General features: G+C 38.1%; 1 protein-coding gene across 1 annotated transcript; it reads left to right on the top strand.

The window, feature by feature from the left end:
* The first annotated feature begins 4,123 nt into the window (after positions 1-4,123).
* On the top strand, positions 4,124-15,565 carry LOC103511167 (transcription factor 25). The gene is given in 12 exon segments (XM_026825009.1): positions 4,124-4,415; positions 4,895-5,092; positions 5,395-5,594; positions 7,798-7,930; positions 8,263-8,362; positions 8,871-9,144; positions 10,143-10,240; positions 11,500-11,621; positions 12,290-12,480; positions 13,200-13,327; positions 14,360-14,484; positions 15,368-15,565. Coding segments are annotated over 12 exon segments (1,908 nt in total). The 5' UTR covers positions 4,124-4,274.
* The last annotated feature ends 1,272 nt before the right edge of the window (positions 15,566-16,837 follow it).

Raw genomic sequence — 16,837 nt, 5'->3', positions numbered from 1 at the left:
CCTGAAACAAAACAGTCCCGCAGAATCTAAACTATCTGAAACTAGTTGTAATGCAGGTGTTGAATCCCGGAAGGAAAGTGTAAGCTCCTCATCAGCTGAACCTAGTGCAAACACCATTCCTCTCAACAAATCCATTCTGAATGATGAGAAATTCTACTTGGACTTGTTCCGGTATTTCCAGACCGTTTTGTCTTACATAGATTATTGTGAATATTTCATACTCAGTGGTCCGTACATTTTCCGACGCAGACTCAAACGGGATCTGGATGATTTCACTGTTGAAGTCACCTATGAATCGCCCGAAGAAAAGAAGAAAGAAAATTCTAGTGGAGAGAAACAAGAAACAGCTGATAAAGAGGTAAAAACTGACGAGAAGAAAGAAGATAGAAACGGCGAGAGAAAAGAAGGAAAAGATCATAAACCAGAAGAAACAATCGAGAAAAAAGACAATGGGAATAGTGAGAGAAAGGAGGAAAAATTTGAGAATAAATCCGATAGAAATGGTGAGAGGAACGATGGATGCAAAAAAGAAGAAAAGAAAGAGGATGGAAAGGAAGAAACAGCAGGGAACGAAGATATGAGAAACAAGAAACAGCTGATAAAGAGGTAAAAACTGACGAGAAGAAAGAAGATAGAAACGGCGAGAGAAAAGAAGGAAAAGATCATAAGCTAGAAGAAACAATCGAGAAAAAAGACAATGGGAATAGTGAGAGAAAGGAAGAAAAATTTGAGAACAAATCCGATAGAAATGGTGAGAGGAACGATGGATGCAAAAAAGAAGAAAAGAAAGAGGATGGAAAGGAAGAAACAGCAGGGAACGAAGATATGAGAAAAGAAGAAACAAAATGTGAAAGTAAAGACAGTCGGAGAGAAATCGAGAAAACGGGTGATGGAAAACATCAGAGAATTGTAAGAACAAAGGAAGAAAGAAAAGACCGTATAAAAGGAGACATTAATTTTAAGAAAACGGACGAAAAATGTAAATAAAATGAATAAATATTGTGACGCTTGTGTGAAACAAATCCTTACCGAGACCACGAAACAAGAAACAGCTGATAAAGAGGTAAAAACTGACGAGAAGAAAGAAGATAGAAACGGCGAGAGAAAAGAAGGAAAAGATCATAAGCCAGAAGAAACAATCGAGAAAAAAGACAATGGGAATAGTGAGAGAAAGGAAGAAAAAATTGAGAACAAATACGATAGAAATGGTGAGAGGAACGATGGATGCAAAAAAGAAGAAAAGAAAGAGGATGGAAAGGAAGAAACAGCAGGGAACGAAGATATGAGAAAAGAAGAAACAAAATGTGAAAGTAAAGACAGTCGGAGAGAAATCGAGAAAACGGGTGATGGAAAACATCAGAGAATAGTAAGAACAAAGGAAGAAAGAAAAGACCCTATAAAAAGAGACATTAATTTTAAGAAAACGGACGAAAAATGTGAATAAAATGAATAAATATTGTGACGCTTGTATGAAACAAATCCTTACCGAGACCACGAAACACCTCAAATGACGTGGCCGTATTATAATTCTAGTTATCAATAGATTGCTTTCTAAATAATAAAAAAAACTCACTTTTAAAAAATCTGGTGTGAACATCACACGACTTTCCTTATCCTATATAATGATGCTTATTTGAGTTTTCTTTTAAATTACTTTTTACAATATCTCTAACCGTTTAGTTGATATAGCTAAAAAGTAAAAACCGCCAAAAAGCGGTCAAAATACCGCCAACCGCAGCACCTATCTCAACCAAAAGGTGTCGCATCCTTGTCACATTTGACAGCTACATACTAAATTTCAAGTCTCTAGCTCTTACCGTTCTCGAGTTATTTTGTTTACAGACAGACAGACGAACCAATCTTGTCACATTTGACAGCTACATACCAAATTTCAAGTCTCTAGCTCTTACCGTTCTCGAGTTATTTTGTTTCTTGTCACATTTGACAGCTACATACCAAATTTCAAGTCTCTAGCTCTTACCGTTCTCGAGTTATTTTGTTTACAGACAGACAGACGAACCAATGGCTGAAACTTTGGATTTAGGCTCTAGGGACCTCAAAACGTGTTTTGGCACTAAAAACTGACCATTGAAAATTTGACCCGATTACATCACTTTCCTTCCTATAGGATAAGGAAAGTAAAAACGCAAACTATCAATTAGGAGCGGTTAACGACAGGTCACACTATTGACTATAATTACAAGAGGAAAACAATCATTTTTTTTTTTTTTTTTTTTTTTTTTTTGTATTTTTTTTGAAAATTTAATTACATTTCCTGAAACCCGAATGCCTTTTACTTTTTTCTTCTTCAAATGACTTGCTGAAATTCAATGGTGTAATTTTAGGCAACCACCTGTCCAGGGCAATCCAAATTTCATGTTATTGATTTTGCCTCGTGTCTTTTTTTTTTTATATATACATACTCGTATATATATTTATTTGTAATGTCTACAAAGTTACATATGTAATAGAATATTTTATATATTTTTTTAATGTATGTATATTATTTCTGCCTCCATGGTAAATAGTCCCTCTTGGATTTTACTCATAACCACTGAGTGCAGTTCATAACGTAAATCGGGTTAAGGTCGGGACACACATAACTGCGCCAACATATAGACTCAGTGTTGGACGGCGAGAAAGAAAAACAAGACATTTGAACTTTGAAAGTGTCGGGACACGCATCACCGCACCACGACGGTGCTTCCGCAGTGCGGTGATGTGTGTCTCGACTTTTATCCCGATTCTATCCCGTTTCTACACCTACATGATCCTGTTGAGTGAAATATAAAAAATACCCCAATGTGTGAATAAATTTTGTATTCTGTTACCTTGGTGTGGTGAAATTTATTTTGTTGTAAATTGCTGGGAACATTTACTCGTACATGGACTACCTTTTTTTGTAAATATTTGTACTCCTTGGTTGTCCCTTATTTTATTTTAATATGTACATGATGTTTTGTGATATTGTAGAGAAGTATAGCGTAGGTCACGTCCGCGTCCGTACATAACCCGTTCAGAAATCTGATGAATTCTTGGATTTTATTTTGCCCTCTCAAAGCCCGTTCCCACTTGTAAGTTTCACCCGATTTTTTTCCTGAATGTCCTGTAGGCAATGCATTTTAAATGAGAGTGTTACACGACGCGAATGCTATCGCGAAATCTGATTAATCAATCCCTTTTCTTGGATTTTATTTTGCCCTCTCAAAGCCCGTTCCCACTTGTGAGTTTCACCCGATTTTTTTCCTGAATGTCCTGTAGGCAATGCAATTTTTAAATGAGAGTGTTCCCACAACACACGACACTTTTTTTTCTTAACGTCAAGTGGGTACGAGCTCTTGGTCACATTAGATTTCTGTTTATTTTTGACATACCTAGGGAGAGATTTTTACCTTTTTTATTTTGTTTTTTTAAAGTGTTCATTTTTTGTACCTTTGAAATGTTTAAGGTATCATAAAAGCGTGAATAAATATTGTCACTCCAAATACAAACCAACCATTTCAAGCTTTGTTTTTATAATCAAAATATTCGTTTGAGTTTTCCATTGTAGTCTCAAAGGATTTTTGTGAAATTTCCTCTCTTCCTAAATTCCTGAGGGTATCATTGTGGTCAGACTGAAATACCTACAATGTTTCAATGTTGCTGTACTTATAAGTATCTACACTACAGTGGGATCTACCATCTCATTTTACCATTCCCAAAATCTATTTATTTTTACAGCAAAAAAAAAAAAAACATTTTTTTTTCTCTTTGCTGAATTTCTCTCATAAAGTCCATACCAAGCTGACTGGACTACTTGAAAAAAAAAAAAGAAGAAAAGAAAACATCCTATCTAAATTTGAAATAATGATTTTCCTTAAAAAACAGAGAAAAATGGTTCATGGTACCCCTTTCCCCTAAGTAAGTGTGAACGAGGCTTGTTCATTTCTATCGGACAAATGAGAGAGTGTGGACGCGCCTTAAAAACTTTTGTAAACAAAAAATCAGCTGATAAGCTGTTGAAAGTTGATTTCCTCTTGCTGATAATGGTGTGTGAAATGTAGAGATGTGTTCCAAATAAAATCAAATAAATCTCTATAATTCAGTAAAATTCCATGATAAGCTGTTGAAAGTTGATTTCCTCTTGCTGATAATGGTGTGTGAAATGTAGAGATGTGTTCCAAATAAAATCAAATAAATCTCTTTAATTCAGTAAAATTCCATTGAAAATTTGAAAAAGTCTAGGAAATGATCTCTGTCTAGTGCTGAACGTATCAAGTTGACAGCATTCTACAATGTCATCCAGAGTTTTGAGAAAGTTGGGTCTGCAGACGGAGAAAGATTTGATCATCCCCGGGGATGAGGCAAGTGATACTGAAGCAGACTTTTCCTCCGGAGGAACAAAGAAGAAGTTGAACCTCAACCGATATGATCTGGTAAGTCTGATCCTTGATTTTGAGACCTCTGTCTTTAATTCCAAGATATGTCATACCTACATATTTTATTTAAAAAAAAAAGCTTTTGGGACAGCACTCATTTTTTGTTCTTTTTATTATGAAAAACAGACTTTTCCTCCGGAGGAACAAAGAAGAAGTTGAACCTCAACCGATATGATCTGGTAAGTCTGATCCTTGATTTTGAGACCTCTGTGTCTTTAGTTCCAAGATATGATGTCATACCTACATATTTTATTTTAAAAAAAAAGCTTTTGAGACAGCACTCATTTTTTGTTCTTTTTAATATGAAAACCCTACCAAAATGAGTCCTAGAATTTTATAATTAGAAGAAAGAACACTTTGTTCAATAAAGTTTGAAGATAAGTACCTATAGGTAGCCAGTGCATGATAAATTTCTTGGTCTCCAAATCAGACTCTTTTCCTTGCCCAGTGATTTTGACTGACCCTTCCCTTTTCAGCTGAACCAGCAATCCCATTCTGAGTCCGAAGTGAAGGAGGACGATGATCATGAAACAACGGGGTCTCTCAATGCTAGTGAAGCAGGAGGTGCTCACAATGAAAACAAAGATGCTCAGAAACGTAAAAAGAAAAAGAAGAAAAAGAAATGCAGTTCATCAAAGGCACAAAATCCCAGAAGCAGTGAAGACAATTTTGAAGTAAGTTTGTTATAATAATTAAATTGTTCTTAGGAAGAAGGGCCTAGGGTTATTTTTGCTAATAACTAACATTGTTCCCTTTTGTTGCTTGTTTGCAGGGTTCTTGGAGAACCCTGCAAACAAGCAACAAAATTTGCACCAACATTTTTGTGTTCCTGGTAAAAAGACCTTTAATTTGATATATAGGTTGACCAGGTTTGCATAAGTCCTTCTATGGGGACAGAGTGACAGACAGACAGGTATCACTTAAATGTTTGAGTTTAAAATCTATTGGTAGTAATAATGAATCCATTCTGTTTTAGGATGAAGTGGAAAGGTCTGTACGAGAAGTGAATCAGATTCTTGGAGAACCCTGCAAACAAGCAACAGCCAGCTCTGAATCTGATATTTTCACATCATCTAACAAAGTCAAACTACTTGCTGTTGAAGCCAAGTTTCTCAATGCCAATAATGAGCTGAAACGGATGTTTGGCTCCAGAGTTGTGCATGCGGAAAGCAACAGGTGAAGATTTATCTTTGCTCAGTACTTCTTTTACACAGAAAATGTTCCATCAGTACAGAAAATGTTCCATTTGTGCCATCAGCCAATAAAAAAAGAACTGTGGAACTCACTCAGAAAAGGGGCCCCAGTGGGTCTTTCAAAGGCCTGATCAGCCCCAAAAGCTATTGAGAAAATTTCCTCTAGGTGCCAAAAATGTTAAGCCAAGTTTCTCAATGCCAATAATGAGCTGAAACGGATGTTTGGCTCCAGAGTTGTGCATGCAGAAAGCAACAGGTGAAGATTTATTGCTCAGTACTTGTTTACTTGTTTTACACAGAAAATGTTCTATCAGTACCGAAAATGTTCCATTTGTGCCATCAGCCAATAAAAAAAGAACTGTGGAACTCACTCAGAAAATGGGCCCCAGTGGGTCTTTCTGAATCAGATTCTTGGAGAACCCTGCAAACAAGCAACAGCCAGCTCTGAATCTGATATTTTCACATCATCTAACAAAGTCAAACTACTCGCTGTTGAAGCCAAGTTTCTCAATGCCAATAATGAGCTGAAACGGATGTTTGGCTCCAGAGTTGTGCATGCAGAAAGCAACAGGTGAAGATTTATCTTTGCTCAGTACTTTTTTTACATAGAAAATGTTCCATCAGTCCAGAAAATGTTCCATTTGTGCCATCAGCCATTAAAAAAAGAACTGTGGAACTCACTCAGAAAAAGGGCCCCAGTGGGTCTTTCAAAGGCCTGATCAGCCCCAAAAGCTATTGAGAAAATTTCCTCTAGGTGCCAAAAATGTGTACCATATATCATACAGATTCAACTAACAACTAACCATTCTAAAAACGTGTTTTGGCACTAAAAACTGACCATTGAAAATTTGACCCGATTACATTACTTTCCTTCCTATAGGATAAGGAAAGTAAAAACGCAAACTATCAATTAGGAGCGGTTAACGACAGGTCACACTATTGACTATAATTACAAGAGGAAAACAATATTTTTTTTTTTTTATGTATTTCTTATGAAAATTTAATTACATTTCCTGAAACCCGAATGCCTTTTACTTTTTTCTTCTTCAAATGACTTGCTGAAATTCAATGGTGTAATTTTAGGCAACCACCTGTCCAGGGCAATCCAAATTTCATGTTATTGATTTTGCCTCGTGTCTTCAACAGTTGTATAACACCCTGAATCCGCTGATCTAGAGTTTCATTTTGACATGAACTTGGGATTTCTGCCCAAGTGCAGATGATGCTTGAAAAATGTTATGAAGGGAATTATTAACATGAGAGGCTAATTTGGACGTTTCATGCCCATTCACCTATGGTCCTACATATGTCATGAGGCTATAAAATTCTCTTCTGTACTTGGTACTTGGGAAAAAAAAATCAAATATAAATTTGATATTCTTCTGAACTTACACGAAAAATCAAAGTAATTATCATGAAATAAATATGTAGATACTTTACATAAATGGCTGTCCTGAATGAAATTACCTACAATATTATAAGAAATGAAGAAAACTTTTAACTAAATCTTTCTGACTTCACGTGACGTGACGTGATGGTAGTGTGTCCACCTCAATAGCCCTCTGCCCCGCCAAGTACAAAAAAAAAGTTAAAAATTAGCTGGATGAAAAAAGGTCATATATTTATGAGCTCAGTTAACCTTGAATTTAGAAGTTGGTGCATTTTTAGAGTAAAAAAGAAATTCTAGGGAATTTATGGCATCAGTAATTTTTTAGGCTCTTAATAATGCCGTGATATACAACAACATTGAAAAGCAATGCCTTAGATGCTTTTCAGAGTAAAAAAGAAATTCTAGGGAATTTATGGCATCAGTAATTTTTTAGGCTCTTAATAATGCCGTGATATACAACAACATTGGAAAGCAATGCCTTAGATGCCACCGCAAAGCGACCGGTGCCAGCATGGTAGGTAGACATTGAGATCTGGATTATTGTGATATAATAACACAAAGAAACGGCATTTATTTATCTGTTCAAAAACCTCATGTTAACGTGGATTTACACCTCGCGAGGGATGTCTACTATTGTCTAATGCTTGGATTTTCTTCCCTATATGTGAGACTGTTACGGAATTGTCATGCTATATTATTATCTCTAGTAGCGCGGTGAAACTTTCTTGACTTGGCGGGGCGGAGCGCTACCGCGCTCCTTAATGCTATATTTCACAACTTTTCATTATTTCCGCAGGATCGAAGCTGGTGGCGGTGGCAATGAAGGTGATGCAGCAGGAGCAGGAGGAGTGGCATCTGCCTCTGTAGATTTGAGACGAAGTGTGAATTCTCTGATAGACGCTATGCGAGATCTCCGGACACATATACCGGTAAGTACATGAGATGAATTTTGAATAATCTAATGCTTTAACTACTCGATCCTCTAAATTATTAATCTTTTAGTGTAAACACTGGACCAGGTGGACAAGGGCAAATAAAGTATTTTCTCACATTACTTAAAAAGAAGAAAAAACTTTATTGTGTCTTTTATCTGCCAGTCCCAACTGTAACTGTTGCTTCACTGGGGTACAACCTTGTACATCAAATGAAAAAATCAGGATCCATAGCTTATAATTTACAATATGGCTCAAGAATTTCTTAATAAATGTCAACTTTTTTTCACAAGAAGAGAAAAATTATAACCTCCTTTAAATAATTTCAGATGATGGTTCAGAAAGATAGCACCGGTGTTCCTATGATGTCTCTACAAGAGATGCAAGGATCTAGCATGGATAGCAGCCAAGTGAAGCTGGAAGTTGAAGGTAAATATCATTTTGTCCTCTACTAATTTATTGACCGAACGTAGTGAAGGTCTACGTTTTAACTCAACCGTTTTGCGTTTGGTTTGGATGGATGTTTGTTTGTTTGTTCTGCTATAACTCGCGATTGTCTGGATGAAATTTGGTACAGATTCATTGACATTGACAAGTACTCTGTGCAGTACCAGCAGGTCCAGATGAAATTCCTCGAGGCTGTGGAGAGCTTGAATCCAGACAATATTGTGGTGAGTGGGTGATTTAAAGTGGTACCCTTTTCCATGTTCAGACGGGGTTGGCGTTTTTTGTCAGCCTCTCAATCAGCCCTAGGGTGATTGCTTTGGGCTGACATTTGGCTTTAGCTACGGGTGATTTAAAGTGGTACCTTTTTCCATGTTCAGACGGGGTTGGCGTTTTTTGTCAGCCTCTCAATCAGCCCTAGGGTGATTGCTTTAAGCTGACATTTGGCTTTAGCTACACTCCCTCTGTTTTGGGTTGTATTGAAACAAAACAGTTAGAATGGACCTTCACAACTTCACTGAGTCTTCAGTCAAGTACACACCTGGTCGTGCACATGTCAAGCAAACCATTCTGGTGACTGCTAAAGACACTTGGCCTCCGGTGGGCAAACCTGGTATCTCAATGAAGCTGGTCAATAAGACCTCGTTCTCATCTGATGGTAGCATTCTGCATTTTGCGTTTGAGCACAGTGTGCAGTACCAGCAGGTCCAGATGAAATTCCTCGAGGCTGTGGAGAGCTTGAATCCAGACAATATTGTGGTGAGTGGGTGATTTAAAATGGTACCTTTTTCCATGTTCAGATGGGGTTGGTGTTTTTTGTCAGCCTCTCAATCAGCCCTAGGTTGATTGCTTTGGGCTGACATTTGGCTTTAGCTATACTCCCTCTGTTTTGGGTTGTATTGAAACAAAACAGTTAGAATGGACCTTCACAATTTTACTGAGTCTTCAGTCAAGTACACACCCTCTTTTAGAATGTGGTTATACAAAATACAATACCTTGTACCTTCCGCTGATCTAGAGTTTCATTTTGACATGAACTTGGGATTTCTGCCCAAGTGCAGATGATGCTTGAAAAATGTTATGAAGGGAATTATATTAACATGAGAGGCTGTTTTGGACGTTTCATGCCCATTCACCTATGGTCCTATGTCATGAGGCTATAAAATATTATTCTTCTGTACTTGTTTCATTTTGACATGAACTTGGGATTTCTGCCCAAGTGCAGATGATGCTTGAAAAATGTTATGAAGGGAATTATTAACATGAGAGGCTGTTTTGGACGTTTCTTGCCCATTCACCTATGTCATGAGGCTATAAAATATTATTCTTCTATACTTGGTACTTGGGGAAAAAAAAAAAATCAAATATAAATTTGATATTCTTCTGTACTTACACGAAAAATCAAAGTAATTATCATGAAATAAATATGTAGATATTTACATAAATTGTAAAATATTTCGATGTACATAAGGAATAACTGCAACAAGTACAAAGATTTAGGTAGGTATTTAGGTCGTATTTTGGGATCTTTGTATTTATTGTAGTTTGCACAGTTTTTTTTTATATATACATACTCGTATATATATTTATTTGGTCGCGGCTTCGATTCCCTCCCAGGGCGAACTTAACATAAAACTGTTCTTCTGTGAACTTTTAGTGTCTCCCGCGGCTGTTCTACCATCTAACCTCTTCTGGGTCTTCAATACAGCAACGAGTGTCCATGATAAAAAGTCTAATTAAAATAAAACTGGTTTTTCTTTCACAGAGGTTTCTTCATCGCCCTGTTCAAGCACACGTTGTCTGTCGGGAATCACGCATGCTATCGCACTGCTTTGGAACTGTGCAAGGTTCTCATATTTATTTGTAATGTCTACAAAGTTACATATGTAATAGAATATTTTATATATTTTTTTAATGTATGTATATTATTTCTGCCTCCATGGTAAATAGTCCCTCTTGGATTTTACTCATAACCACTGAGTGCAGTTCATAACGTAAATCGGGTTAAGGTCGGGACACACATAACTGCGCCAACATATAGACTCAGTGTTGGACGGCGAGAAAGAAAAACAAGACATTTGAACTTTGAAAGTGTCGGGACACGCATCACCGCACCACGACGGTGCTTCCGCAGTGCGGTGATGTGTGTCTCGACTTTTATCCCGATTCTATCCCGTTTCTACACCTACATGATCCTGTTGAGTGAAATATAAAAAATACCCCAATGTGTGAATAAATTTTGTATTCTGTTACCTTGGTGTGGTGAAATTTATTTTGTTGTAAATTGCTGGGAACATTTACTCGTACATGGACTACCTTTTTTTGTAAATATTTGTACTCCTTGGTTGTCCCTTATTTTATTTTAATATGTACATGATGTTTTGTGATATTGTACAGAAGTATAGCGTAGGTTACGTCCGCGTCCGTACATAACCCGTTCAGAAATCTGATGAATTCTTGGATTTTATTTTGCCCTCTCAAAGCCCGTTCCCACTTGTAAATTTCCCCCCCCCCCCCCAAGTACTTGATTTTTAACAATATTGAACAAGAATAATATAGACAATAAGAAAAAGATAATATTTAAAATGTTCATTAGTTTTAAGAATATTTAAAAAATATTGCCTTTAAACTTGCAAACATTCAAAGCTATTCTCTGGGTTTCTGAATAAATTAAGTACTGATAGGTAGATTCTGACGTGACTTTGTGAAGATTCATCTTGAAAAGAAGAACAAGTTATTCACCATTATTCCTCAGTTACACCAACCTCAGTGGTGCAGTTGTTAACGCGTTGGACTTTGGATCTGGAGGTCGGTGGTTCAAGTCCAAGTGAAGTCATAAAATTTATCTAGGTGTAATAATCGGGGAACGATATTTGTGACAAGCATTCGAACCAGATAGAAATCTATCACAGGTAAGATAGTCTGGGAGCTAGTGGTGTTCATTTCTCCTCTCCCTAGATCCAGAGACCGACCCTCAATCATTCTACTCATAGATTTCTACGCCCTACGCGCTCAGGAATATGCCTGGCTGATTAAGTTCTGTGAAGAGTGGGAACCAGATAGAAATCTATCACAGGTAAGATAGTCTGGGAGCTAGTGGTGTTCATTTCTCCTCTCCCTAGATCCAGAGACCGACCCTCTAGCCATCATTCTACTCATAGATTTCTACGCCCTACGCGCTTAGGAATATGCCTGGCTGATTAAGTTCTATGAAGAGTGGGAACCGGATAGAAATCTATCACAGGTAACACATTCGGTTTCATTTCGGTTCGGTTTGTTATGATTTCGTTCTCTATCTATTCCGATAAGTGTGAAACGAGAATCATGTTTGAGGACGGACTGAACTGTTGTTTTCAAATGTCAAGGAACTTGACCACTCAGTGGTGCAGTTGTTAACGCGTTGGACTTTGAGATTTCTACGCCCTACGCGCTCAGGAATATGCCTGGCTGATTAAGTTCTATGAAGAGTGGGAACCAGATAGAAATCTATCACAGGTAACACATTCGGTTTCATTTCGGTTCGGTTTGTTGTGATTTCGTTCTCTATCTATTCCGATAAGTGTGAAACGAGAATCATGATTTAAGACGGACTGAACTGTTGTTTTCAAATGTCAAGGAACTTGACCACTAAGCCATTGTTCCACAAGGAACTTGACCACTCAGTGGTGCAGTTGTTAACGCGTTGGACTTTGGATCTGGAGGTTGGTGGTTCGAGTCCAAGTGAAGTCATAAAATGTATCTAGGTGTAATAATCGGGGAACGATATTTGTGACAAGCATTTAAATATGCTTTTTAACACAATTAAAAATTCCTTATTCCTCAGTTACCAAACTTCAAGTAATAATCGGGGAACGATATTTGTGACAAGCATTTAAATATGCTTAACACAATTAAAAATTCCTTATTCCTCAGTTACCAAACTTCAAATACTCTCTGGCTGTGGCTCACTTTCAAAACAACGACGTCGAGAAGGCCCACACGCTGCTACAGGAGGCACTCCTCATGTTTCCCATGGTGTTGTTGCCTCTGCTGGAGAAATGTGCGATCCAGCCCGACTCCCGAGTGCAGACACATGCCTTCTTTGCTGCTCACTCGCCCAAAACGTAAGTGGAACAGCGTGGTTTAAGAAAAAAAAAAAATATATATATATATCCTCCTAGTTACTGCTTAAAATGCTTAAATGTAAGTGAATATTATTCAACCTGGATTCCAAGACTACCAGCAGTTTGGAATTACTGTATATGGGTCTATAGCTTCCTCTTTTGAAAATATCACCACACTCTGTGCGATCCAGCCCGACTCCCGAGTGCAGACACATGCCTTCTTTGCTGCTCACTCGCCCAAAACGTAAGTGGAACAGCGTGGTTTAAGGGAAAAAATATATATATATCCTCCTAGTTACTGCTTAAAATGCTTAAATGTAATTGAATATTATTCAACCTGGATTCCAAGACTACGAGCAGTTTGGAATTACTGTATATGGGTCTATAGCTTCCTCTTTTGAAAATATTACCACACTCCACTTTTGACTTCGGAGGTTGGTGGTTCAAGTCCAAATCCAGTCATGAAATCTAGCAAGGCGTAGGTATTAATCGGATAACGACATTTTTGATAATCATCCATGCTTAAGTGTGATACCCTGTGATACCCACAAAAGTTGTGAGGTAGCTCTTTGCTTTACCACATTTTTTTTTTTTTTTTCAACAAAATGAAACACTCTTTATTTTAGATACATAAATACGTGAGCCCCTCGTTTCCAAAAGACAAAAAAAGTTTGATTTGATTTTGATAATTTAAATTCCTTTTTAATGCCTATTTCCAGCACTAGTAACTCACTGCAACAGTTGGTCAGTCTGTATGTAGAGAGGAGCTATCATGTGTGGAAAGAGTCCGAGCTTCTTCCTTGGCTGGAGAGAAATGTCCTGCTTGTATTGGATCAAGTAGACAAAGGTAAGTACTGAGAGAATCTAACACGAAATAGTCAGTGGCGCTGAATACGTCAGTTCCCTACTACTAAGGTCCTGAAAGCGAAGAGACGAGGAAGACGGGATAGGAGAAAGCCAGCCGTTCCGAGAACGAACCTTATCTGTTTAGGATAAAATCCTCCCCGGGCGAGAATCGAACCCGCCACCTAGCGCTTACAAGACAGACACACTACCCTTTAAGCTAATTAGGCTGGCTAAGTCCTGAGAAAATCAAACACGAAATAGCTAATGTTCCCAAGTGATTACTGAAGTTAAGTAACGTTGCGTGTGGTTGGTATTCAGATGGGTGACCATCTGAGCAATTGGGTGCCCAATTAGACTGGGTGAGTGATATGTAGTTTTCAAAAGGTACTAGATTTGATTGGGTACTTTCCTGAGTATGTTGAGGCTTCATGGTCTGTATAAGCTGTGTCATCATAGCGAGAAACTGCTGGAATTGATCTGCGTCCATGGTTGAATCGTTGAATAAAACTTGAAAAACTTGAAATCTTGATTGAATTGAAAAATACTAAACTTTTTCACCTTCGTCGCCAACTTTTATGATTTAATGTGTATTGAAATGACAAGACGAGTGGTAAGGTTTTGAACAGGGAAAGCTATGTGGGAAGAGAACGTATTATATTGAGTCGAAAAATGCAATTGAAAAACTGGACAGACTGAACTGGGAAAATCTTACAATATTGATTGAAGTATTGAATTTGTTGTCATGGATACAACAATCTCCCCTCCTAATATGGAACCACACATGTCACATAAAAATGCAATTGAAAAACTGGACAGACTGAACTGGGAAAATCTTACAATATTGATTGAAGTATTGAATTTGTTGTCATGGATACAACAGTGAGTTTAATATGAGAAGGCAGGTAGTTTGTCACCGAATAGAGATTAAAACTTCCTTCACTGTTATGTTAAACAGAAAACACTTTTTTTCGCTTAAATATGTATACTGAATAGGTTGCGAATACATAATCCATTGCTTGTGTTGCTTCCTCAGGTGCACCGTGTGTCGAGGAAGCGAAGCAGAAGAGACAACGCCTCTATCAGGCCACCATACCGAGGAGTATATTACGACACGTTGTGCTGTCCGATGTGAAGAATGTCACCGCTATCATTCCCGAGGTAAGAGAGGAAGTAATAATTATAATCACCTGTCCGATGTGAAGAATGTCACCGCTATCATTCCCGAGGTAAGAGAGGAAGTAATAATTATAATTATTTATTATGCATGAAGAAGAAGAAACAATGATGGCAACTATCACTTCTATCTAATAGATCAGTTGCGCTTACTTGGTTGATGTTTCAAAGTCATAGAGCAGGAAAAATAAGGAAGCCTATATCACCAAAGATTGGAAAATAGATCAGTTGCGCTTACTTGGGTGATGTTTCAAAGTCATAGAGCAGGAAAAATAAGGACTAACGGAAGCTTACTTGGGTGATGTTTCAAAGTCATAGAGCAGGAAAAATGAGGACCAACGGAATTTTTCTTTTTCTTCTACGATGCATACTTGGGTGATGTTTCAAAGTCATAGAGCAGGAAAAATGAGGACCAACGGAATTTTTCTTTTTCTTCTACGACTCTTCTAAATTTCGAGATAAATCGATTTAAAAAATACCGGTAAATCGTGAAGTTTGACGTCACGGCATACGCTCCCGTAGGCGATGACGTCATAATTTATGACTCCCGCTTCGTTTGTTTGCGCGCAAGCGTTTCTGCGCATTTTGTGCGTCTGCCTTGTAAGCGCTGGGTCACGGGTTCGATTCCCGCCTGGGGCGGATTTTATCCTGAACTGATAATATTCGTTCTCGGAACGGCTGACTTTCTCCTACCCTGTTTTCCTTCTCTCTTCGATTTCGGGACGATAAGACCTTGGCAGTTACAGTTCCCTCTATCAAACCTCTTCAAGAAAAAAATGAACTTTTTCGCTGTTTTGACTTCAGATTTCGATTTTTTTTTTTTTTTTTCTTTCTTTCTTGTTTACTAATAATTTTGTTTTGTATCCAGGACTCCCGATCTCCAATCTTCAGTTTCGATCCTCTGCCTCCTCTTGACTCGGTCAATCTGTACACCCGCCCCAGCACTAATCGCATTAGCGTGATAGATAATCCACACACACTATCCATATTCTTTCGTAGCTTCATGCCTACGTTCAACGTAGCACAGGAAGCGGCTGCCTTGCCTGATGTAATACAACCAGGGTAAGTCTGTTTTTTTTTTTTTTAGCCCACCTTAAATTATTTCTCAGATTTCTCTCAGGAGTCAGCTCCCGTGGTGTAGTGGTCACGGCGCTGGTCTTGCACGCGGGAGACCCTTGTTCAATTCCCGGCGGGGTCAAAAAATTTGTATCATGATTGACTCCATGACTGGCGGTAAGTCTTTTTTTTTTTTTTTTTTTTTTTTTTTTTTTAGCCCACCCTAAATTATTTCTCAGATTTCTCTCAGGAGTCAGCTCCCGTGGTGTAGTGGTCACGGCGCTGGTCTTGCACGCGGGAAACCCTGGTTCAATTCCCGGCGGGGTCAAAAAATTTGTATCATGATTGACTCCATGACTGGCTGCTGCGGGGGCCACTCAACCTCGAGTACACACCCTCTTTTAGAATGTGGTTATACAAAATACAATACCTTGTACCTTTCTTTCTCAACATTCCACTCTATTTGCCCCTAAATTTCTTGTGTTTCTATGCTTCCAGGCAATCTTGAACACCAACTCGTACCACATCGACGCTCTACTGCAACTATCCGAGCTATGTCGTCACAGTGAGGACTTCTCAATGGCGGCTGATCTGGTAGAGCGCGCTCTGTTCTGCTTCGAGTCTTGCTTCCAGAAAATGAGTGAGTAGCTATGTACAATGTGCAAAGCGACCGGTGCCAGCATGGTAGGTAGACATTGAGATCTGGATTATTGTGATATAGGTAATAACACAAAGAAACGGCATTTATTTATTTATTTATGTTTAACACCTTTTAATTATTTCTAGCGATCCGCAAAGCGACCGGTGCCAGCATGGTAGGTAGACATTGAGATCTGGATTATTGTGATATAATAACACAAAGAAACGGCATTTATTTATTTATTTATGTTTAACACCTTTTAATTACTTCTAGCGACGGGTGCCAGCAGGGTAGATAAACATTGGGTGTTAGGATTATTGAAATATTTGAAAAATCCTAAAATGCTGCAGTGAGCACCAAAGTTGTGATATGATAACACAAAGAAACGGCATTTATTTATTTGTTCAAAAACCTCATGTTAACGTGGATTTACACCTCGCGAGGTATGTCTACTATTGTCTAATGCTTGGATTTTCTTCCCTATATGTGAGACTGTTACGGAATTGTCATGCTATATTATTTTGCTTCCATCCGAGCTTCAATGTGACCGCCTCCAACTCCCTGTGCCGCCTTGACTATTGTAAACAGGAGAACAGGTGGGTGGGAGAATTTTGCTTCCATCCGAGCTTCAATGTGACCGCC

This window comes from Diaphorina citri, unplaced genomic scaffold (assembly GCF_000475195.1).
Source record: "Diaphorina citri unplaced genomic scaffold, Diaci psyllid genome assembly version 1.1 scaffold682, whole genome shotgun sequence".
NCBI classification, from domain to species: domain Eukaryota; kingdom Metazoa; phylum Arthropoda; class Insecta; order Hemiptera; family Psyllidae; genus Diaphorina; species Diaphorina citri.
This window is presented reverse-complemented; position numbering and strand designations above follow the sequence as displayed.